This window comes from Anabrus simplex, chromosome 2 (assembly GCF_040414725.1).
Source record: "Anabrus simplex isolate iqAnaSimp1 chromosome 2, ASM4041472v1, whole genome shotgun sequence".
Lineage (NCBI taxonomy): Eukaryota > Metazoa > Arthropoda > Insecta > Orthoptera > Tettigoniidae > Anabrus > Anabrus simplex.
Window position 1 is genome coordinate 1,182,296,878 of NC_090266.1, and position 25,795 is coordinate 1,182,322,672.

At 39.2% G+C, this 25,795-nt stretch overlaps 1 protein-coding gene across 1 annotated transcript in view; it reads right to left on the minus strand.

Annotated features, from left to right (window-relative positions):
• The window catches only part of LOC136863826 (chromatin-remodeling ATPase INO80), a 396,793-nt gene that overhangs the window by 70,046 nt on the left and 300,952 nt on the right, over positions 1-25,795 (minus strand). The window contains exons 30-31 of the mRNA XM_068226103.1: positions 17,765-17,923; positions 12,607-12,709 (exon numbers count right to left, since the gene is read on the minus strand). Coding sequence (XP_068082204.1) covers positions 12,607-12,709; positions 17,765-17,923 — 262 coding nt within the window. The remainder of the gene's footprint in view (positions 1-12,606; positions 12,710-17,764; positions 17,924-25,795) is intronic.

Genomic DNA, 25,795 nt, shown 5'->3' on the forward strand with positions numbered 1-25,795 from the left:
AGATTTATCCAAACATTCCTGCTTACCCTTTTTCCTTCTTCTTCTTCTTCTTCTTCTTTTCCTACCGCTTTTTCCCCACACCTGAGGGGTTGTGGGTGCGAATTGCGTCGCATATGTGGATTTGTCCCTGTTTTACGGCCGGCTGGCCTTCCTGACACCAACCCTATATGGAGGGATGTAATCACTATTGCGTGTATCTGTGGTTGTTGGTAGTGTGGCATGTTGTCTGAATATGAACAGGAGAGTGTTGGGACAGACACATACGCCCAGTTCTTGAGCCACAAGAATTAATCAGGAGCGATTAAAATCCCTGACCCGGCCGGGAATCGAACCCGGGACCCTCTGAACCGAAGGCCAGTATGCTGACCATTGAGCCGAGTCACATTTTCCTTTTTCATTATGTACCAATAATACTTCCAGAAGTTTGGTCAACCTTGTTCAATTTACTTCCAAGTATTCCTATTCTACCTTCAACTCTTCTTTTTTGGGTCAGTTCCTTTTTCTATGCAGCCCTATCTATATATATAAAGTAGCTTGTCCTGACTGACTGACTGACTGACTGACTGATTCATCATCGCCGAGCCAAAACTACTGGACATAAAGAAATGAAATTTTGGGGATACATTCATATTAAGATGTAGGTGCTCGCTAAGAGAGGATTCTTGGATATTCCGTCGCTAAGGGGGTGAAAAGAAGGGTGAAATTTTAACATGAGTGCGTCTATATCTCAAAACTTTAAAAGTTTACAGATGTGAAAATTGGTATTTAAAATCTTCTTTAAAAATAAAGGAACACGTATTTTTTTGTTTTCAGACAATCCCAATAGGAGGGGTGAAAAAGGGTGAAAAAGGGGTTGAATGCCTTTAATCAGGATACCGGTACTTATATCTCAGAAACTGAAGATATTACAGACCTCAAATTTGGCACTTTTGATCACTTTCAAAAATAAAGAAACACGTATTTTTTTGTTTTTGGAAAATCCAATTAATGCGAGGGTGAAAAGGGGGGTGAATTTTTAAAATGAGTGCATCTATATCTCAAAACTTTTAAAGTTTACAGATGTAAAAATTGGTATTTAGAATCTTCATTAAAAATAAAGGAACACGTATTTTTTTATTTTCGGAAAATCCCACTAGGAGGGGTGAAAAGGGGGTTGAATGCCTTTAAAGAGAATACTTATATCTTACAAACTGAAGATATTACAGACCTGAAAATTGGTGTTTGGGATCTCCTTTAAAAATAAAGAAACAGGTATTATTTCATTTTTGGAAAATCCAAATAATGGGGGGTGAAAATGGGGGTGAATTTTTAAAATGAGTATCTATATCTCAAAACGTTTAAAGTTTATAGATGTAAAATCTGGTATGTAGAATCTCATTTAAAAATAAAGAAACACGTATTTTTTTGTTTTCAGAACATCCTAATAGGAAGGGTGGAAAAGGGTGAAAAAGAGGTTGAATGCCTTTAATGATGCTACTTACAGAACCTGAAGATATTACAGACCTGAAAATTGGTATTTGATATCTACTTTAAAAATAAAGAAACAGGTATTTTTTCGTTTTTGGAAAATCCAAATAACGGGGCTGAAAAGGGGGGGGGGGTGAATTTTTAAATTGTGTCTACATCTTAAAATTTTAAACGTTTACAGATGTAAAAATTGGCGTTTAGAATCTCCCTTAAAAGTAAAGGAACACGTATTTCTTTGTTTTCTCTAAATCCCAATAGGAGGGGTATAAAATTGTGAATAATGGGTTGAATGCCTTTAATGAGGATACATATATCATTAAACTGAAGATATTACAGAACTGAAAATTGGTATTTGATATCTCCTTTAAAAATAAAGAAACACGTATATTTTTGCTTTTGGAAAATTCAATTAATGGCGGTTAAACAGGAGTGATAAATTGGGGTGAATTTTTAAAAAGACTATATCTACAGAATATCTGAGAAGCGTAAAATGTTACAGACATAAAAAGTGGGTATTTGGAATCTCCTGTAAGTGTAAAAAAACATAGGTGATTTGTTTTTGGAAACTCCACTTAAGGGGAACTAAAAAGGGGTGAAATTTTAACATGAGAATTTCTACAGTATATCTAAAAAAAACTTAACATGTTACAGAAGTGAAAAATGGTATTTTTTTAATTCTATTAAAAATAAAGAAATGTGTATTTTTAGTTTTCGGAAATACCACTTGGGTAGTGGGTGGGGAGGTAAAAGTGACTGAAAATGGTGTTGAATTCTTTTAATTAGGCTACTGATATCTCAAAAATGAAGATGTTATACACGTGAAATTTGATTTTTGGTATCTGCTTTAAAAGCAAACAAACACGTATTCTCGGAAAATCCAATGAAGGGGGTTTGGGGGGCGGGTTAAAGGATTGAAAAAATGAATTGACTTAATTGTATGAGAATACATACATCTAATAAAAACTAATGTTGTTACAGACGTGAAAATTGGTATTTTGATCTCCTTTAAAAACAAAGAAAAGCGCGTTTTTGGGTTGAAACAATCTTGGGGGAGGGGAGGGGGGAGCGCGAGTGAAAAGGAGTTGAATTCCTTTCATGAGGAGACACAAATCAAAAACTGAAGAGGTTAGAGTGGTGATAACTGGTATTTAGAAGATCCTTTACTATTAAAGGAACAAGTATTTTTTGCCTTAATATCACTTTGTGAGGGGGGGGGGGGGCAGTGTGAAAGAAAGTTAAAAAAGTTAATTGTTTTTAAGGGGATACTTATATCTCAAAACTGAAGGTAATAGGCGTGAGCATTCGTGTTTGGAATCTCCTTTAATCATAAAGAAACACGCCTTCTTTTAATTTTTTGGGGGGGTTGGGGTTAAATAAACTTAACGGCGGTGGGGTGTAAAAGGAGGTGAGAACAATTTATTTTACTGTCCATAATGTACTTATAAGGAGCCTCCGTTGCTCAGGCGGCAGCGTGCCGGCCTCTCACAGCTGGGTTCCGTGTTTTAAATCCCGGTCACTCCATGTGACATTCGTACTGGACAAAATGGAGGCGGGACAGGTTTTTCTCCGGATACTCCGGCTTTCCCTGTCATCATTCATTCCAGCAACACTGTCCAATATTTCATTTCATTTGTCACTCATCGATCATTGCCCGAGAGGGGAGCTTCGGCAGTCGGCACAATTCCTATTGTCGCTGCTAGATGGGGCTTTATTCACTCCATCCCTGACCCTGTCGAATGACAGGAAACAGGCTGTAGACTTTCGATGTACTTATTCTGATCATCAACCGATCATTTTTAATCTTTCCTGGGTTCTTTTTCAACAGCCATCTTTTCCTTCGGAGAACGTTCTTAGATTACAGTACAGTAGATTCTCCTGGCATATAAATAAAAATTTAAACACATTTGAAATAAACGATAGGAATGAGATTGGCCGTCAAATTGTTCACCTCTATAATAAGGTCAATAATACACGGAGGTATGTCATTCGTATCGCCAGAAATCCCGCACACTTGCCTACGCGCGACAATGGTGCTGGTCACATTGTCAACAATGACAATGGCTGATGATGTAATTTACCGCCAAGTAGCGGTCTTGCATATTGCTGTGGTGTCCAGAACATATAATAATAATAATAATAATAATAATAATAATAATAATAATAATAATAATAATAATAATAATAATAATAATAATATTCTGGACCGTCGTCAAATGTGCGGACCACGCTGGAAACGGGTCCTGGACGGCTAATGACTAAGAATGCAGTCCGGCCGCGGGTTCAGTACCGCCAAGGCACCCAAGACGACACCACGACAGATCCCCTGAAGGATTTGATCCATATTAAAATGCTTATAGGAAAAGATGGCAAAGATTTAGGGACCCAACTGACCGGGTGGAATACCTGGACCTAGCCCGGGAAGTACAAAATCGATTGCTGGAAAGAAAGATTGAAAAATGGGAGGAAACTTGCCGTAATCTATTAGAAAACGAGTCAGATCGCGAATTTCGGCGGATTATATATCTAAAACAATAAGCAATCAATCATAAATTTCAGAATAATTCCGTAGTGAAGCACGGGTATCTTGCTAGTCTGGTTATAAGACTTTTAAGAAGCGTTCCTTTCAAATGTGTATGCTACTTTTGATTGTGCATCCTTTGATAAAGGTACACATCTTTACATGTTGTTATTTCGAGGCCTTCTTGTTACTGTATTGACCAAACATCATGACAACATTCACAAGTTTTATGAGTAAATAACCAATTCATCCAAGATGCGCTGATTCAATGCGACGGCAGGTTGATGCAAGTATTGATGCTAACAGAGGGCATTTTGAACAATTCATATAAGAACGAATTTTATGTGGTATGCTGATACATTCTCTTCCTGTGTGTTTCCCATGATTATTGTTCTATGTAGAGTTGTATAAAATGAGTTATAACATGGAAATAAAGGATTTCCGGACACATGTCCATATAACATATTTTCTTCTTCTGCATGTGAAGAATGTGTCCTGAAAATTTGGCCATACCTTAATTATTGTTACACCCTGTGTACCACACCCCTGCATTATATTTATTATGTCTATTCTGTACCAAATTATAGTTGTTCACGACAGATATTGTTTACTGTGAACAGTATTTGGGATGTTCAGAGCTTTTCACAGATAACCAAAATAATGGAAACTTATATGAGTCATGTCTGTAAGTAAGACTCAGCCAGGAGGATGACATCAGCATGGCAGCTATGGACTCTAAGTACTATTTTATGGTGTGTCCTCGAGGGACAACTTCGTTGGAGGGTAAGCGCAGGAAATCTCGCTCTACTGATTTGACAGCAGTTACTCACACAGTTCAAGATCTATTATTTTTTTGTATGTTGTACAGTGATCATGGGCTGTCGAAGTTAAAGTATTTATAACAATCGATGAAAACTGTGTATGTTGCACGAAGTATTGAAGTGTGCTGCCGCTATCATAGTTTGCCGTGGCCTATACGATTACTGCAAATAGTACAGGACTAGGTAAGGCCCGTAGCAGATGTATCAGTACACAGCATCATGTACACACACTGGAAGAGAAGAGAAAATTTATCATGCTCTATCCAAATTCATGAGACTCATTTAGATGAACTCTGCTGCCCAAATTATGGACATTTCAGATTATTTTATTTAGCCCAGGTACAATTGTTTAGATTACAAATGACACACCGCTGTGAGGTAAGTAGACGCAGTAAAGTTACAAATGACAACCAATGTGGTTGAATTAACATTACAAATGGCACTCTAACGTGTGGCTGAATGACTGGCACATCTGTTAAGCTTGTAAGTAGAGACAAGACTTTCATGCAAACGCATGTTTTTATAGGAACTTAGGTTATAGCTCAAACTGAGTAGTTACTCATTTCATTACTTTATGGTTCCAAATAAGTGTACTTTTTGGTGCACGTTTGCACATTTTGGCCTTTATTGGGAAAAAAACATGCATAATGCATAGGCCTACTTAAGAAATTTTTAGCTTAACCATTCATGAAATATCCTGGTACAATTTCTCCAATTTTTATTTTCTGTTTTTACGCTCGCTTGTGAATTGGCTTCACTTTCACCAGTCCTATAATACGCTGTCAATAAATCAGTATGAAATCAAATTGATATTTTAATTACCATACCTGACTATAATGTCTGAAAGTAATATTTCTCCTTTTCCATTCTAAAGTATATACAGTACTTTTTTGTTTTATATAGTAAACAGTTTCTCGCCAAATGATGCAGTGTGCATCAAAGATGTACAAGCAGTGTTTGAACGTAAAAATGTGCAGCAGGATTTAATTTACATTAAAACAAACTTTGGACAACTACCATCTACAATAACCAAATTAGAAGCCATGTCTGCCGCTCAGACTCAATGTCAATTGTTGCGGAATTCCCCCAGTTATGCCGTAGGAAAGTGGATGTGGAGGTGAAGAACAAAGTGGACAGGGTCATAAATGCAAACCCGGACTATGGGTTCTTTCGTTCAGTGAAGAATGTTCTTTGTGGCAAAAATTTAAAGGAATAATTTGACCTGACACTGTCAACAATATGTTCATCTAAGTTTGTGCCCATAACTTCTTTGAGGTCATTCTCTGCCTACAAAAACAAAGTTTTTATATCAATGGATCAGGGTGAGAAAGATAAACAGTTTCCACCACATAGAGTTTATGTAATTTAAATAAGAGTAGCAAAATAGCTAGTAATTATCAAGTTCTGTTGACACTGAGAAATGAGAATTTTGGAGGAGAATGATCAGACTCGGCATATAGGGGTAGATAAGACAACAGAAGACTTTCACAGCGCAGATGTTTCCGCTACTTATGCAGCGAAACAAAGAGATGGGCAAGGAATTGTAAACTAAAATTGATAACCACCAGAGCAAGGAATTGAATTCTGTTAGTAAGGAGCTAAAGAGTGAATTGAGTTCTGTAAAAGGAGTGTTGAACAATTTTTTGCAAATTCCTTTACGTCGCACCGACACAGATAGGTCTTATGGCGACGATGGGATAGGAAGGGGTTAGGAGTGGGAAGGAAGCGCCTGTGGCCTTAATTAAGGTACACCCTCAGCATTTGCCTGGTGTGAAAATGGGAAACCATGGAAAACCATCTTCAGGGCTGCCGACAGTGGGATTCGAACCACTATCTCCCGATTACTGGATAATGGCCGCACTTAAAGAGACTGCAGCTATCGAGCTCGGTGTGTTGAAGAATGAACTGAGTTTTTTTAAGTAGTGAGATCTGTAGAGTGAGTAGTGAACTGTGAATGCCATAAATAAGATTGATAGTTTAACTAGTGATGTGTATGGTAGGATAGATGAATTAAATCGGAAGTTTGACCATCAAAGTAAGGAAATTCAGGAAGTCAACCAGAAAGCAGTAGAAGTTCAGCACTTGGAACTGAATCATTACTAGCTATTTCACTGCTCTTACTTAAATTACATAAACACAATGCAGTGGAAATTTTTCAACTTTCTTATCCTGCATTGTCGTCAGAGATGGCCTACATTTCCTGCATTCAACAAGAACATTGGTCCTGCCTTCCAAGAATTCACAGCAACACTTAGTTACATGTTTACTACTAATAACTTTTCCCCACTCTAGCATGGAGAAAATGTATGACGGAGCGCATTTCACATTTGGTAGGATTCTGAATTGGCACAGCCAATGTTAACACGTTACTTAAACCAGACTCCAGGTAGCAATGAGCAACAACTGTGTGAAGAAAGCAGAAGAACGAATGTCAAAGCCAGTATAGTCGAAGTATGTCCGCCTACATAGGCTATAACCTTGCTTTCTGGATATGACTCATATTTACCAGTATAATTACATTTTAACTGCACAAAATCATCCTCATTCCTAGCTTTCTACCTTTATTCATTCCTTTCCTTTTTGTTCTTTCCAACTGGCTTTACGTCGCACTGACACAAGTAGGTCTTATGGCAACGATGGGACAGGAAAAGGCTAGGAGTGGGAAGGAAGCAGCCGTGGCCTTAATTAAGGTATAGCCCCAGCATTTGCCTGATGTGAAAATGGGAAAACAGGGCTGCCAATAGTAGGGTTCGAATCCACTATCGCCCAGATGCAAGCTCACAGCTGCATGCCCCTAACTGCATGGCCAACTCGCCCAGTAACATACGCGACTATCGAGTATGTTAACGTAATTCATTACACTGTAATCTGTGACGAGAATTACGATACCCTCATTTGTTGGACATATGTATTGGTGTGTGGGGACTTTTATCTACCATCCTCGGCCATTGTTTGAATTGCTGTTAATTTATGTGCTTGAACTATGCCTATTTAAATGCATATTTTGCCATTATTACGTCAATAACTTTGATTTTCCTCATAGGTTCAGTAATCAAATCTTTGACTTGAGCATGCGCAGTCTCTCGTGAATGGAGTGTTGCACGGCTTGACTGGCCGGCAAGCCAGTCTGTTCCCGGCAGATCACCATAATGGACGCGTTTGGAGGAGTTGTGTCCAAAATGCGATTGAAAGTTGTTGGAGTGGAGTCTGATAAACCAGGCTAATAGCCTCGTTAATTAAGGCATTTGCCTTACTTGTAGCGCAATAATGTTTTAGTGTGTTTCATATTTACAGTTCTTTAATATTAGTGTGACCGAACTATCTGAAGGAGGTTCTTCATAGCAAAATGGCCTAGAACGTAAGCTATTGGATTACCGTATATTAAATTGGACACCCAAGGATGTAAGTACAAGTATTTTCTTAATTGTTTCGAAACTGTTCTGCTGCCGGATTATTTGGAGAAGAAGAATGTGTGTATCAAGCTACCTGTGACATCTATTTTATAAAAAAAAGTTTTTGGCAACGCTGTTAATATTATTTCGTGCCTACTCCGCAACTGTAATTGAAATTAGGCCTACAGTTTATGGACATGTCGACCACCGTTTATTCATTAAATTAAGCTGGAATTTCTTCATCGGACATTTTAATGATATAAATTGTATCTTCTAAATATTAAAATGTAACTTAACGTGATTTTGGTAAAGTTCTATATCCAAATTATCATGGAGTAATTCTGGAACATGGTATATGCGCGGGTGAAAGGCCAATTATTCCATTCCTTTATTTAACTGTGATTATCGTTATGATCACGTTTTCTGTTTCCTAAAGTTATTATTATCATTCATTTAGCTGGTGGATTTCTTTCTACTTTTCTTGGTTCATATTTGTGGTATCCATTGGACTGTTGTCAATGTTTTAAAAGACGTTATGTGCTAGTATTGTTTTCGTAATGGATCATTGTTTAATTACCTATGGGATGGGTTATTTCCGGTCTTATTCGGCCATTACTGTTTTCCAGAGCCTCCTAAAATTAAAATTTAATAACCGTGTTTAAATCCTCTATTTATATTTGGTTGAAGGATATGTTAATTTCAAAATATTATAATATTATTGTAATATTGTGGTCACAGGAAGCTGAAATTTGTTTCAACCATTCCTTAATGATACTTATGGTTTCCCTCCTCAGATTATTCACATCCGTGTTTTCTTTCCTTCTTTCTTTCATTATTGCGTGTCATATTTTTATCTTATCTTCGGTATGCTAATTTTGTGGGGGCCTTTCCTATTGTCTTTTTAAGTGGGATGTTGCCTTCATTTTTGGGAAGCTGCATGCTTCGTGTGTACCATTGTTTGTCTTCTGTGGAATTTTAAGTGTTTCCCTTCGTAATTTGTAAATTATTGGAGACATATTACGTGTGGAATTTTTGGTCGGCTATCGTTGCCTTAAATATTGAGTGTGTTTCCGTGTTTCTGGGATGATTGAAATCCTTGTGTACTGGTTCTGGAAACAAATTTCAGTTTAATGAGATAAATTGTAGTATACCTACTAACAAGGAAAAGCTGGCCAGTTGTAATTAATATTTAACGCACAGATCCGTTTTAACATTTGTCATTGAGTGATTCTGATGCGAGCTGCAGACTCCGCTTATTTCTTGGTACTGTGAGAGTTACTTTAGTGTGTAATCTGGATGTGTTTTCAAGTTTTTTAAAATCTTAAAAATAGACATTTGTCTCCTATTTTAATGAATTGAATTATTATAATTTTTTTCCTTCTATTTATTTATTACTACATAAAATTATTTTACGTTGTTATCCGAGGGCGCACTCATAATATATATTGCTTTATAAATTGATTTTATTTACAACTTAATTAGGCCTATTTGTTCTTCAGTTTTTGTTCATTTTTTTTTTTTAATTTTTCCTAATTTTTAAGTAAAGTTCAATTTATTTAAACATTAATCTTGCTTTCATTTAGTAGTTAGTAGTGTTGACCTGGGAACACCTCAAGTAGCTAGTTTGATCCTGCCCTTTACTTATGTTCTGTGCCCTTTACTTATGTTCTGTGCCCTCCACGCTGGTACTGTTAATGCTGCTGCTGCTCGATGGTAAGTATTTTGCTTCTTGTGCTCATTTTATCATTCCTGGTTTTATCTTCATCGGGTTGGCCAGATGGAAGCTCACAGCTGCACGCCCCTAACCGCATGGCCAACTCACCCAGTAACAAACACGAGTATCGAGTATGTTAACATAATTACATAAAATCAGCTTTATGGTCCGTATCGCACTTCAATAGATTCACAATTAAGTATTTATTATTTTCCACCTAGTCGATACAATGATTCCTTAAGGCAATTTAATGGTTAAAAGTGGTACATGTTTCGTATATTAGTGGCTAGGGGCTTTACGTCGCACCGACACAAATAGGTCTTATGGCGACGATGTTTCGTATATTATCAACGTCTTCAGCCACATAACACTGTTTAGATGAAAAATATATAAACTGACAAAGTAATGCTTAAGAAGAAGTGTCCTTAAAATTAACATAAGATTGACTACATTAAATATATTTATATATTTTTCATCTAAACAGTGTTATGTGGCTGAAGATGTTGATAATATACGAAACATGTACCACTTTTAACCATTAAAGTGCCTTAAGCAATCATTGTATCGACTAGGTGGAAAATAATAAATACTTAAATGTGAATCTATGTTAACGTAATTCATTACACTGTAATCCACAACAAAACCTGACACATAACGCCACACTATGTCCATAGCTTCTACCACTGACGAATGCATTGGTAATGCTGTGCACGTCTCACCAGTTTCGCGTTCATCCTCAGGTTCTTGGTCGTTACTGTCTTTGTCAATCATCAGCTGTTCATGAATTTCGTCCAATGTCTGCAATTTGCAGGTGGCAACAATGTCATAATTTTCAACATACGTGGCAAAATTTACTTCTTCATATGTACCAAGCTAGCTACATTATTCATCCATATGATCAGTGCTCTCCATTATATCCATTGAAAAAGCATCAATGGTTGAACGAAAAAAACCCGCTTTGTGGAAACAGTTTTGAGTTATGGTCCTGTTTACAGATTCACAAGCACATTTTAAGAAATGCACAGCATACAAAATTGAGATTTTACATGAAACAATGTCCAGACAACCAACCTCTTTTCCATGAGCATCTTTCTATATTTCTGCTTCATGCACCGGATGATGCCCTGGTCCAGGGCTTAGAGATGGCTTGAACAGTTTGAGGGAAGAAACACTACATGTACATTTCTCAAATAAGTTGTTTCAATTGGGTGCGCAGCACATCGGTCAATGAATAATATAATTTTCCTCTCCCCGCACTCCCATTCTGGCATAAAGTGATCGCAAGAAGTTCTCAAAAATTAATGACATCATCCAAGCATTGGTATTTACCGTACACTGCCATGAAAAGGTATGTACATTCTTAAAACTACATGGAATCATCCACTGTCCTATTATGTGCGACATCAAAATTTCTCATTGCAGCATAATGGCACATTGTTAGCTTCTCTTTACTGAATTACCTCCATGGCATTTCTTGCCCTTGAATGCATATGTTTTATCACAAAGAAGCTGGGAAAACAGCCCTGCTTCATCTCCATTAAAAGCATAATCAGGGCTATAGTCCAAGGTTTTTGGCAGTGTCGTATCTCTCCAAGTCTCGACAGTACTGATATTGACAGAAGGAGCCTCCCCCCTGTATGGATTTGTACAAAAGTTTATTCCTTTTTATAAACCTTTCAAGCCATTCACGTAGATGCCTTGAAGTTACATAATCACATTTTGGCCCAAATCACTGTTCCATAAATAGAAATATTTCAAGTCCAAGCTTGTTTAAACCATTTTGCCAGAACATCTTTTAAATCTGGAAACTGACTTTCATGAACAAGCTTCATTTAGCTGCTTCCTCCTGTCAGATAAGCATCCTCAATCTTCTTTCAGTTGCTTACAATTATGTTTAAAGTAATCGTAGGGATGACCAACATCTGGGTGATTTGCACACATTCCACGTGTGGATTAGCATCCACTTTCTCAATAAAATTTAATTTTTTGTCATTTGTAAATTGTCTAGTTTTCTTCTTCTCCAGAATTGAATGTCTTGCAAAGCACTATGTGCAAGTACAGTAGGCCTAATTTACGTACATTGTTACACAATTCACTTATGAACATAAAATTAAGGACCAACATGTCCATTGAGCTACTGTTGCATAATCCAAACCACCACAGCAAAGGGTGGCTTGGGTTCGACGCTCCCTGTGGCTGCAGGTCGATGTGCTACCCAGCTACACAGTCCAGGACCATGAAATTAACTTCTCTACCAAATCCTTACCCAGGCCAGTTGTCACTGGCGCATCAATAGTGCAACGTGGTCGGGGACACTTTGGAATAATGGCGCAATAACCTGGGAAACGTGCCGGAGAGGGGCTGTATTGAAAATGTGTTTAAACCTACATTTGTTACTAACAGGGGAAATACATGCAACCGAGTAGGCATCAGTGGTGAAAGTTCGTCATGCTATACAAGCTGCAAAACGAAAGTTGCACAAGAATGTAAACAAAAGTAAAATAAGTTCAGGGACCTGTTTTTTATATAGAAAATTAGAATCTATTTAGGAAAAATGAAGATGCTGAGAGAGAGAGTTAGAAATGTTGCCGTTATCAATATCAGGACCTGGCAGATCCTTGATAAATACAAATATGGTATTAATGTAATTTGCGTGATATGAAAAATGTTAAAAAAAATGAAGACAAAACTTACATTTCTGCTCGATCTCCTCATCATCTAAAAGCAGGGATACAACTTCCTTTGGTTTCAAGGTATCTGGTTTGAAATTCCCTCCACTTATCACCATACGCTGAATCTGTAACATCACACAATGCAATAGGCTTGTCAAACAATGAACAGCTCACAAAACTGGCTGTAAAACAGGTAGAGAGGGATAGGAAAATCTTGAGAGAAGCATTTACATTAATGGGGATACCTACAGGATTGAGATCTCTGTAAACGTGGGGAGAGACAATGTAACATCTGCATACCGGTAAACTTTGCCCATACTCTTGCACAATGCAGGAGTTAATGGTGGGCTGTGATAGTGATATGAAAGTGGCCCATTTCTGGGTGAAGATACTCTAATCTGAGAGATTTTATTTATTTATTTATTTATTTATTTATTTATTTATAATTGTAACATTTGTTTACAGCATTGTTCTTTATTGCTTCTGAAATAAATAAATTTAAAAAATAAATTATTTACAATTTGTTTTACGTTGCACCAACACAGATAGGTCTTATGGTGACAATGGGATAAGAATGGGCTAAGAGTTGGAAGGAAGCAGCTGTAGCTTTAATTAAGGTACAGTCCCAGCATTTGCCTGGTGTGAAAATTGGAAACCACAGAAAACCATCTTCAGGGCTGCCGACAGTGGGGTTCGAACCCAATATCTCCCGGATGCAAGCGAAGTGAGTGAGTGAGTGAGTGAGTAAGAGGAGGAGATATTTATACCAGTCGGACTCTGGATGTTGTGAAGTGAGGGAAAAGCATTGCAATTAAACGACCACATAGTAAAGGTGAGGTGTACTAGGATTAGCTCCAAAAGGGGAAAAAATCATTAATGCCAACAAAACTACACAGAATAGTAGGAAGTTCATGTCAGACGTGAACAACAAGTCAAGAAACTTATACGGATCAACAAATGCAGCAGACTATCCTTCATGATATGGGCCAACCAAGAAGGATGCTCAACATAGCTAGCGTTGCACAAGCTAATGACTTTCCCAGTGCAACAAGTATAGAGACTGGACATACAGAAGGACAAGGAATAACTCCATGCTGTCACAATGGGATATTTCTTCATCAACCACCATTGTACCACTGTACTGTGCCCTTTCATAGAGCACAGGTCTTGCTCTGGAATTGTTTAATAATGTTATTTGTTTTTACGTCCCACCAACTACTTTTACGGTTTTCAGAGACGCCGAGGTGCCGGAACTTAATCCCGCAGGAGTTCTTTTATGTGCCAGTAAATCTACCAACACGAGGCTGATTTATTTGAGCACCTTCAAATACCACCCGACTGAACCAGGATCGAATCTGCCATGTTGGGGTCAGAAGGCCAGTACCCGAACAGTCTGAGCCACTCAGGCCAGCAGGAACTGTTTAAGCTCAGTTCTGCATACTGTACAGTATTCTGATTAATATAACATCTGGATTAAAGGCTCCATTATACATAGCCTTCCATCTACTTTCAACATTGTGCAGAAATGTTACCACACAGCATAACACATTTACAGACAGTGAAAGCATGATCTGCTAGGTCTTAGGTAGAGGTCTGCATTATCTCTGATTTTTACCGGCGAGTCTTACTCGCCTCTCTGGCTCTCGGGAGTATGCAGCCGAGCGTCCTGTGCAGGCGGTTACGTGCTACCGATCGCCAGCGACTGGCCGAGTGCGCCAAACGCTCGGCCGGTTGGCAGTAACCGACGGACGCAGTGCCTGCCAGCCAGCCAGCGAGCTGCGCTACGCCGGACTCCTTGAGATCACAAGTCAAAACTTTACATTAAACCTCACCTACTTCTTTTACACATTTCTTTTGCTTTTTACTATTAGTTCTATAACCTTAATATAACAATATTGTATATGTTACATTTGAAGTGTGTTAATATGTTGCAGACTATTGGATTTTTGTCTTTGAGGTGATAATGTATTCCAGTAATTGTAACGTTATGAACTGTAATGTCTTCGTATAGTATTTTGTTCCGTTCGCTAGGAAAACCGGGACACAGTAATAGTGGGCTATGTGTAACCTATCTCCAGACTCGGCCACATATACATTGTACTAATATTGAATGCAGGATCAAGAAGGAATGCAGGATTGTTTTTAAACGTAATACTTACAAATTTTCATTTTACAAGCGTTAATTTATAAACAAATTATGACCTGTAAATAAAGTTACATGTGAATCATAACTATACAATTCGTTTTTCGTCATTGGTGCTCCGTGATGCACAGGAGTCATTTGTGTTCCTGGAGCTACTACTACAGCTGGCGGTTTGCAGTTCTTCCTGTGAGTAAATGAAAGTGGAATCATACATTTAGATAGTCTGAGGAATGTTCCCTTTCTTGTTATTACGTGGTATGTTCGGAATGCTTATGAAACTGTGATGGATCAGTAAGAGATCATCCAACTTGTCTGATTCCAAGCACGATCTTTTGCTGGATAGCAGGTGACCGGCCTGGCTGAAATTTCTCTCGCTGGCAGCACTAGTGGCAGGAATGCATAGAACTCTTCTGGCTACTACCGACAGCCTTAGAAATAACTCCGTGTGCGTTTTCTACCACTTCAAAATTTGTCCTTCAGCACAGCTACAGTCGGATTTGGAGAGCGAAAAGTACCTGTCAAGTTCATTAGTAGTAATTGTGTGTCCATCTTCGTCGTCCTCATCCGAACTCCAGTCCACCTTGGACTTTTTCATGGGAAGAACTTGGGTCACCGTTTGCTTGAATGGGTTCTAAAAATGAATGAAAACATCTGTAATGTATTCCTGTCACCTTTAAATATGTATAAACCTTAGTTAGAATTTCTAGTTACTAAAAAACTATATTTCCACCGAGCTCGATACCTGCAGTCGCTTAAGTGCGGCCAGTATCCAGTATTCGGGAGATAGTGGGTTCGAACTCCACTGTCGGCAGTCCTGGCGGTGCGACTCTAAAGCAATTAGCAAAAAAAAAAAAACAACAACCTATATTTCCAGTGAATTCCTATATATATATTTTCAAATGACGCCGTGATAGCCATAGAACCGTCGCAATGTAATGGATAGCCTCCAATTTGCACTTCTATCTGATGAAGTATGCTGCTCTTATTTTTATTTTCATCATGCACTGAAAAGCATAAACAATATATACATAATTGCATTCCGATAATTCAACAGTTTTATAAATGATCGTAACTTATAAAAATATTTCTTCCTTTGTTGTCACTGTCTTCTGGTTGACAATGCTGTAACAGACGCGTGTACCAAGGCAGTACACGTTCCAGCGTTGTTACTTTGCACTTTCCAAATCCAAACTCGCTTCTTTAAAGGAGGTTAGGAAAGCGAAAACTTCTCGTACGCACTCTCCATGGAAAGTTTCTAAGAATTTCAATTTCCCCGGGGATTTTAGTAGATCTCTAATATCGTCGATTTGACTTATGATTGAATTGAGCATTAACAGTATACTGTTCCACCGCGTTACAGCTTCTTGCTTCACAGAGTGCTGCAGACACCCCGAGTGACCCGATCTCTTCAAATAGCCTACTATAGGTCTTGCTGATAGCAGACACGACAGGATTTCAGGAGCTTCGTGTTCTAAAGGCGTCTCTTGATATGTCTGACGAAGCGCAGTCATCAGACAGTGATCAAAGCAAGGCAAACGGTTGTGAGAGTCAAGTTCCTTCTTCATATTAGCTCCTTTGTTGGTGACAAAGCAACATTTTGTAAGATCATTTCTGTTAATTGCTAACTCAAGCAACCGCTCTTCGATTTCGTGCCGAATGTTCTCTCCTGTCTTAGGTATGTCCAGAAACTCAGTTAGCAAAACAAGCGTTTCTAGCTGCCACTCATGGTTAACATAATGCAATGTCACAATCAAAAAATGTCTCTCCTTGTAGTTATCAGAACACAGATCAGCGTCTAAAGTACACATTTTGTTCTTTAGGGCACATATTAGCTTGGGCACCATTGTCGCCCGTATTTTGTCGGCCTTTTCTTTAACATGCCATGATACAGTGGTAGGGTGCGGAATAACATCTATATTGACTTTGCCATAAGTGGCGCCAACATTGACGAGCTCCTGCGAATATTTCTTGAAGCCAATCTTAAACAAATATTTAACGGTAGCAAATCTATTCCACTTATATCGACCAACGTATCAACAACAACATTTTTGATGCTGCTTGGTACTGCACGTGTTCGGTGGAATTCTGGTCCGTAGTTACTTTTGCAGTGCCGAATCATACCTGTTGTGCTTGACTGGTAAGAAAGTATAGTATCACATGTAGTACACAGCATGAAACCAGAAGAAGCCTGCGTGAAAGGATCTACTACAAGTGCAAACGATTTCCAAGCTTCACTTTTCGCCTCCTCTTCTGACATATCTTTCTTCCTCAGGTCTAACGAGCCACTCCTAATTCTCTCCAGAATACTTCTCTTCATTTCTTGAATGCAGCATTTACGACCTATACTTGGTTGATCCATAACGCTGTATGCACTGCTCAAAGCCCAGTTGCCAACTCATTTCTAATGCAAATTCGCACTGTTGAGCGCGCGGCGTGTTTTTCTGTCACCGGTCAGGATTATGATTACGCTCGAGCGCCCGACAGTTCTCAACAGTTCCACTGATCGCCGAGACGAGAAGGACGACCGGCCACATGGTCCATTAGACGGCCACGGCCTTATCGCAGCGTGGGCTTTCCCCAGCCTTCGAGCAGCGGCAAGAACTGGGCAATGCTCGAACGGTTGTTTTCTTCCAAATGCAGAGCTCCAGTCTTCGGCAGGTCGTCATAATTTAATGACTGTTCAGTGTACAAGCTATTCATGCCATTGTACATGACCTGAAAATTTAATTTATAATGATAAAGAAAAAAATACATGTAAAAGGGGTAAAGCAATAAAGCAATGCCCCTATGTTTCTATAATGCAACTCATGGCTAGAATAGAAATGACAACACTGGATGAAGCTGTGGTAAAGAAGTAGAATCAGAGGAGTCCACAACTCAAGATGTAGATGAAAGGCCACAAAATTACTTAGATTATACAGAGAATGCAAAAAAAATCAGAGAATGCAAAATTCTATGATATGTGAAAGCTCTATGGTTAAATACTTCAAGCAGTGACCGAAAAGCTACTCGTTTCTTATGACCACCACAATATTACCTCACTCTTCTCCCTCGCCCGCTGAAGTATCCGTTCCTCGATACTGCCCTTGCAGATGAGACGATAAACAGTAACTTGCTTTGTCTGGCCAAGGCGATGAGCTCGGTCCATTGCCTGCTGATCGACTGTTGGGTTCCAGTCACTGTCATAGAAGATCACCTGTACAAAGTATTATTATTCAGAATGAAAATTTAACATGAACTAACCACCATAAGATAAAGATATAGCGAGATATACAGCCAGGATGATGTTACTTGCAATATTAGAACATACCTGCAAAAAAGAGACTGAAGTCCTTCACTCTCAGAGGACCTAGACAAGCTAACACCAATGAAGGAGACTAAACAAATGGCATGTCAAGTGGAAATATGTCTTGGACGGCTCAAGAGAGTATGGTGGACAAATAGGAAGTACCTACATCTGTACAGTCATTCAGAAAAACAAAAGGAATGAGCACATGGTATTGTATGTTTGATATTTTATCAGACTTCATTTCAATATTATCAACATATAATTCACAAATCCTGTGGATACCCGTAACAAACATTATATCTATACGTTCAATTGTCACTGAGAAAAGTGTACCTGTTAGGAACTTATACAATACCACATGCTCATTCTTTCTTTTCTTGTAACTGTACATGTTGTTGTTGTTGTTTGAGTCATCAGTCCATAGACTGGTTTGATGCAGCTCTCCATGCCACTCTATCATGTGCTAACCTTTTCATTTCTATGATACTACTACATCCTACATCTGCTCTAATCTGCTTGTCATATTCATACCTTGGTCTATCAATACCATTCTGACCACCTACACTTCCTTCAAAAACCAACTGAACAAGTCCTGGGTGTCGTAAGATGCGTCTATCATTCTATCTCTTCTTCTCGTCAAATTTAGCCAAATCGATCTCCTCTAGCCAATTTGATTCAGAATCTCCTCATTTGTGATTCGATCTATCCATCTCACCTTCAGCATTCTTCTGCAACACCACATTTCAAAAGCTTCTATTATCTTTTTTTCTGAGCTAGTTATCGTCCATGTTTCACTTCCATACAATGCCACGCTCCACACGAAAGTCTTCAAAAACCTCTTTCTAATTCCGATATCAATGTTTGAAGTGAGCAAATTTCTTTTCTTAAGAAAGCTCTTCCTTGCTTGTGCTAATCTGCATTTTATGTCCTCCTTACTTCTGCCATCATTAGTTATTTTACTACCCAAGTAACAATATTCATCTACTTCCTTTAAGACTTCATTTCCTAATTTAATATTTCCTGCATCACCTGCCTTGGTTCGATTGCACTCCATTACTTTTGTTTTGGACTTCTTTATTTTTATCTTGTACTCCTTACCCAAGACTTCGTCCATAACATTCAGCAACTTCTCGAGATCTTCTGCAGTCTCAGATAAAATAACAATATCATCGGCAAATCTCAAGGTTTTGATTTCCTCTCCTTGGATTGTAATTCGCTTTCCAAATTCCTCTTTTATTTCCTTTACTGCCTGTTCTATGTAAACATTGAAAAGGAGGGGGGACAAACTACAGCCCTGCCTCACTCCTTTCTGGATTGCTGCTTCTTTTTCAAAGCCCTCGATTCTTATCACTGCAGACTGATTTTTATACAGATTGTAGATAATTCTTTGTTCTCGGTATCTGATCCCAATCACCTTCAGATTCTTAAATAGCTTGGTCCAATCAACATTATTGAATGCCTATTCTAGATCTACGAATGCCATGTACGTGGGCTTGTCCTCCTTAATTCGATCCTCTAAGATCAGACATAAAGTCAGGATTGTTTCATGTGTTCCTACATTTCTTCTGAAGCCAAACTGATCTTCTCCCAACTCAGCTTCAACTTGTTTTTCCATTCTTCTGTAAATAATACGTGTTAAAATTTTGCAGGAATGAGGTACTAAACTAATGGTGCGATAGTTTTCACACCTGTCAGCACCGGCTTTCTTGGGAATAGGTATAACAACATTCTGCCGAAAATCGGATGGGACTTCTCCTGTCTCATACATCTTGCACACTAAACGAAATAACTTTGCCATGCTGGTTTCTCCTAAGGCAGTCATTAATTCAGAGGGAATGTCATCAATTCCAGGTGCCTCATTCCTATTTAGGTTGCTCACAGCTCTGTCAAACTCTGATCTCAAAAATGGGTCTCCCATTTCATCAGCATCAACAGCCTCTTCCTGTTCCAGAACCAAATTATCTACATCTTCACCTTGATAAAACTGTTGGATATGTTACTGCCATCTTTCTGCTTTGTCTTCTTTCCCCAGAAGTGGCTTTCCACCTATACAGCTAGATTTCCTTTCTTCAAAGGTCTCCTTGATTTTCCTGTATGCAGCATCTACCTTTCCTAGGACCATACAACCTTCGACATCCTTGCACTTCTCCTTCAGCCAGTCTTCCTTAGCTATCTTGCACTTTCAATCCACTACATTCTTTAATCGCCTGCATTCTTTTCTGCCCTCTTCATTTCTAGCATTCTTGTATTTTCGTCGTTCATCAATCAGGTCTAGTATCTCCTGAGTTATCCACTGATTCTTAGTTGATGTTTTCTTCCTTCCTATCATTTCTTCAGCAGCCCTGATGACTTCATTTTTCATGACTATCCACTCTTCCTCTATTGTGTTTCCTTCAGCCTTTTCATTTAGTCCTTTTGCAACATGTTCCTTGAAACAATCCCTCACACTCTTTTTTTTCAACTTGTCTAGATCCCATCTTTGTGCATTCTTTCCTTGCTTCAACTTCTTCAGCTTCAGATGGCATTTCATGACCAACAAGTTGTGGTCGGAGTCCATGTCTGCTCCTGGGAAAGTTTTGCAATCCAACACCTGGTTTCTGAATCTCGGCCTAATCATAACGGGCCGATTGTAGAAACAGTATTTAGACAATGTCTACGGTTAAACAATGCCTAAGCACGGCTGCCGCATTGCAGAGATGTAATTTATCAATTAGACACTGTCTAAAACCGATGTTCAACCGGTCATGTTTAAACACTGCCGAGAGTACTGTTTAACCTCAAATGAGAGGAGTGAATCACAATCAGAGGTTATGTACCATGAAATATGTAATTTGTATTATCATGTTGAGACGATTCCGGGAAGAAAGTTTAGTCCGACGGCCTTTCTGTGGGTCGCCCGCTGCTAAATAGCAGCAATCCATTTTACATGCACGGGAGATAATCATAAAATAAGGTTTCGCTTTACGAGACACTTGTTTCTTGAGACTGACAAAGTGACAGTCCGGTAACTCAACTTGAATACAATTCTTGGCAATCGATATATTTTATTATTATGTACATGGGGTAATTTCCATGGAATTATAGGTCACTTCGACTACATACACATCAGAATTACGTGTCCTGATAGTCTGAGAGCTGTCACATACATCAACTGGGAGGGATTCACTTATATTTACTGCCAAGTACACACACATAATAGTGAAAACTAAAAAGTAGGGTGTATGGGATTTTTATATATATAATCGTATAAGTTTTCGGCAACTATCAGATAGGAAAAGGCAAGTGGTGGTGATTATCGTTTAAAGAGGACTGGGGAAGAAGAGCCATGGCCATAATACCAGCCCTAGTATTTGCCTGGTGAAAAAATAGGGAAACTAGGGAAAACAATCTTCAGGGCTACCGATGATGCGTTTCGAACCTGCGATCTCCAGAATGCAAGCTACATCTGTATAGCCCGTACAACACACTCGGTTACACATTACTATTGCTTCATCTTCCCTTCGTCGAAGCAACCGTATTTATGAGTAGATTACACTCACTGTAACAACGCTATAATGAAAGCTACACTTCCCAGTACGGTGGCGTGTCGTTTTAGTGTCGATAATATGAGATTTAATTTCCACTGAAAGCGATACTCGCTATCTGTGGGCAAGTCATGCTCAGCCATATTTGAGTAATGTGTAGGCAAACAAACAGCTGACTGGCGTTCGGCGCGCGCACCGACGAATTTCATTGGTTTCAACAAGCAAAGAGTCGCATGAAAGATACTTCTGTCTCCATTTTCAAACCAAAATTGAAACTTTAAGGGATGTCTAGTTAAACATCGACTGAACATTGTTTATGCAATGGAAGATCGTGAATGATTTAGACGTTGTTTAGGTAGATGATGTCTACGGCTTAAAACTAGTCATCATTTCTGCAATCGGCCCAATGAAGTCTATTTGATACCTTCCAGGGTCTCCAGGTCTCATCCACGAATAAAGCCGTCATTTGTGGTGTTTGAACCAAGTATTGGCAAGGACTAAATTATGATCAGTGCAGAATTCAACTAGCCGACTTCCTCTTTCGTTCCTTTGTCCCAATCCAAATTCTCCTACTGTATTACCTTCTCTTCCTTGGCCTACAACTGCATTCCAGTCTCCCATCACAATTAGATTCTCGTCACCTTTCACACATTGTATTAAATCTTCTATCTCATCATATGTTCTTTCGATTTCCTCATCATCCGTTGAGCTAGTAGGCATATAGACCTGCACTATTGTGGTGGGCATTGGTTTGGTGTCTATCTTGACAACAATAATTCTTTCACTATGCTGGTTGTAGTAGCTTACCCGCTGTCCTATTTTCTTATTCAATATTAAATCAACTCCTGCACTTCCTCCATTTGATTTTGTGTTGATAATTTGGTAGTCACCTGAACAAAAATCCTGTTCTTCCTGCCAACGTACTTCACTTATACCAACTACATCTAACTTTAGTCTATCCATCTCCCTTTTCAGATTCTCTTATCTACCACAATGATTCCAACTTCTAACATTCCACGCTCCGACTCGCAGAATGTCAGTATCCACCTTCCTGATGATTGCCCCCTCTCGTGTAGTCCCCACCTTGAGATCCCAATGGGGGACTAGTTTACCTCCGGAATATTTTACCCGGGAGGAGGCCAACATCAGTACATCATTCATACCGAGAGAGCTGCATATCCTCGGGAGTTAGTTACGGCTGTAGTTTCCCGTTGCTTTTAGCTGTGTAGCAGTATCAACACAGCTAAGCCATGTTGAGTATTATTACAAGGCCATATCACTCAATCATCCAGACTGCCGCCCTTGCAACTTCCGAAAGGCTGCTACCCCCCTTTTGATGAACCATTCCTTAGTCTGGTATCTCAACAGATACCCATCCAATATGGTTGCACCTGCAGCTCGGCTATCTGCTTCATTGGGACACCGTGGCAAGGTCTCATGTTTCGCAGGGGAAACAAATTCATGTCATATGAACGTCATATCTAGAACCTAATTAAATACCAAGTATATACACAGAATCCTAGATATTTATACAAGTCATTTTATACAAGAATGCTTCTGTATATTAAGCATTTACAGTATCTGTTAACATTACTAAGTCACAGAATTTTGTCTATCAAAATGGTTCAGAAACTATGTAAACAAAAGGAATTTAATGACAGTTCTCTACGGGACCTCTGTATTTATATTCACAAACTCACTTACCAATCTTAAACTTTGCACGCAATCAGTCAAGAACTCTAGAAACCACTTCTATCTACCTATATTTTGGTTAGTTTCTGAATCAAAATAAAAGGTCAGAGATGAAAAACTCAAAGCCAATTACAACAGCATTAACTTAAACTTTGGTGTCCAGGGCCTAGTTAATATTCTGAATTAAATATGACATCAAGCTCTCACACAGGAGTCTTTCCCTAGCCTATGCTACCTATCTTAAATCCTAATGCTTTCCTTCTTGGCAACATTAATACAAGATATTTCATCTGTTTAGATATCAATCTACTGAGTCCATACTGCCCATCTCCTGACTGGACTCTTCTTTAAAAGGAGTATTACAGATACTTTACAGATCCCTTCTGTAACAGTCATAGACAAAAAATCAGTCACTCCCTGGAGACATTGTTCTAATACCATATAACATCAGCCTCCAGCTTTGATAACTGCCTTCATTTGGTGAAGAAGGAAGTCCGCAAGATTTTGCCCGTATGCCATATCCAGTAGTAGCCACTAGCTGAGGAGGAGATCCCGTAGAGCCACTATATTACTGGATGCTGATGTCTGTTTTTCACCCGCTGTTCCAGCACATTTTCTAATGGTATTAAGATCAGGGGATTTTTTCTTTACAACTTGCTTTACATTGCACCGACACAGATAGGTCTTATGGCGATGATGGGATAGGAAAGGCCTAGGAGTGGGGAGGAATCGGCCATGGCCTTAATAAAGGTACAGCCCCGGCGTTTGCCTGGTGTGAAAATGGGAAACCACGGAAAACCATTTTCAGGGCTGCCGGCAGTGGAACTCGAACCCACTATCTCCCGGATAAGGGGATTTAGCAGTCCAGTCGAGGTGTGACGATATTGGAGTGTTTGTCAAACTAGTCATGTATGCATGCAGTCCGTGAATGCAGATATTGAATTCATAGTATGAAAAACACCTCCAAAACATCAGAGAACTACTTCTGGCCTGAACTACATCCTCCACACACTGCGGATTAAAGCCCTTATTGGGCCATTGATGCACTTAACGCCTTGCATTCTATGCAAACAGGAAAGATCGCAACTCATCTCACCATACTACACGCCGCCAGTCAGCTATTGTCCATATTTGATGTTACTTGGCCCATTAAAGATATTCAACTTCATGTGCCGTTTTGAGCAATAGCCCCTTGTAAGATAATTAACTTCAAATATTCATTGCATGCGGATCCCTTCGCAATGTTCACTCAGAAACTACTTGGGATGGACCTTCACTCACTGACCACAGCAATTCCTGTCACATTTGCAACTGATTTTCATTGACAAAGTGTGACACTGATCTACAGTCCGTCTGTTAGGATCATTTTACGACCACAGTTTTTATTGTATGTTTCATGGGCGCGAGTGGTACACCATGCCCGGTAGACAAGTTGGCCAGTCCATATTGATACACCAACAAATCAGGCAACTTCATTCACTGTGTAGTCATGGGCACGAAAACACGATAGCCCCCTTTTGTCAGCCTGTCACGTCTTTGCTTCGACCCATCTTGATGCGGTTTCCATACAACCAACTGACTCACGCACAACACTTCACTGCCATGGTCATATGTCAGGGATGAAGGTTCATGTGACTGCCTGATACCAGTGCAACACCATCTACATCACTCCAAAGCAACCAGTGAGCACTTTCAAGATGATAAATTTTCTGTCTGGTGTGCTTATATTCTCAATGGATAAGAAGAATACCTCCAAGTATAACATATCTACCTTTCTAGGTTTAGACAGTGCCCCTTCCAGTCATTCTGCAATTCTAAATTTTTTCTTCTGAATTTACAGATGGCTCACGTCCCTGTCAGGGAGATGGGATCACCGTTGTTGCTTAACTTACGGACAACCTAGTCATAAGTTCTTATACTAGATGCCTGGTAAGTACCAAAGGTTGTACAATGTCAAATGTTCAATCTGAATGTGCTAAAAGGTTTAAATGGAAGAGTCCTATACCGGGTGGCCACCCCGCCCCTTATTTTGTTTGAGATACGTAATGCAATAAACTCTTATATCGTACGTAACCTAAAGACATTTGTATCTGATCCTATATTTTTTAGTACAACTATACCACTGAGTTCATGCTCAAGAATAGAGCATCAATATTATTTCAAAGATGTAAACTATAATGAATGTTTATTTTCTGCTAGTGGCTTTACATGGCACCGACACAGATAGGTCTTATGGTGACGATGGGATAGGAAAGGCCTAGGAGTTGGAAGAAAGCGGCTGCCTGGTGTGAAAATGGGACACCATGGAAAACCATCTTCAGGGCTGCCGACAGTGGGATTCGAACCCACTTTCTCCCAGATGCAAGCTCACGGCTGCGCGAACCTAACCGCACGGCCAACTCGCCCGGTAATGAATGTTTAAAACCATCAGAGCTGCAAATAATACTACCTTACAGTTGGACTAGCAGTGTCTATTAGTGTCTATTAGGACTATGAACTGATTCCATTCGTGCCAGTCCCACGCAATGACTCTCTGTAGCTAAGGTGGCTAAAACATGCATCG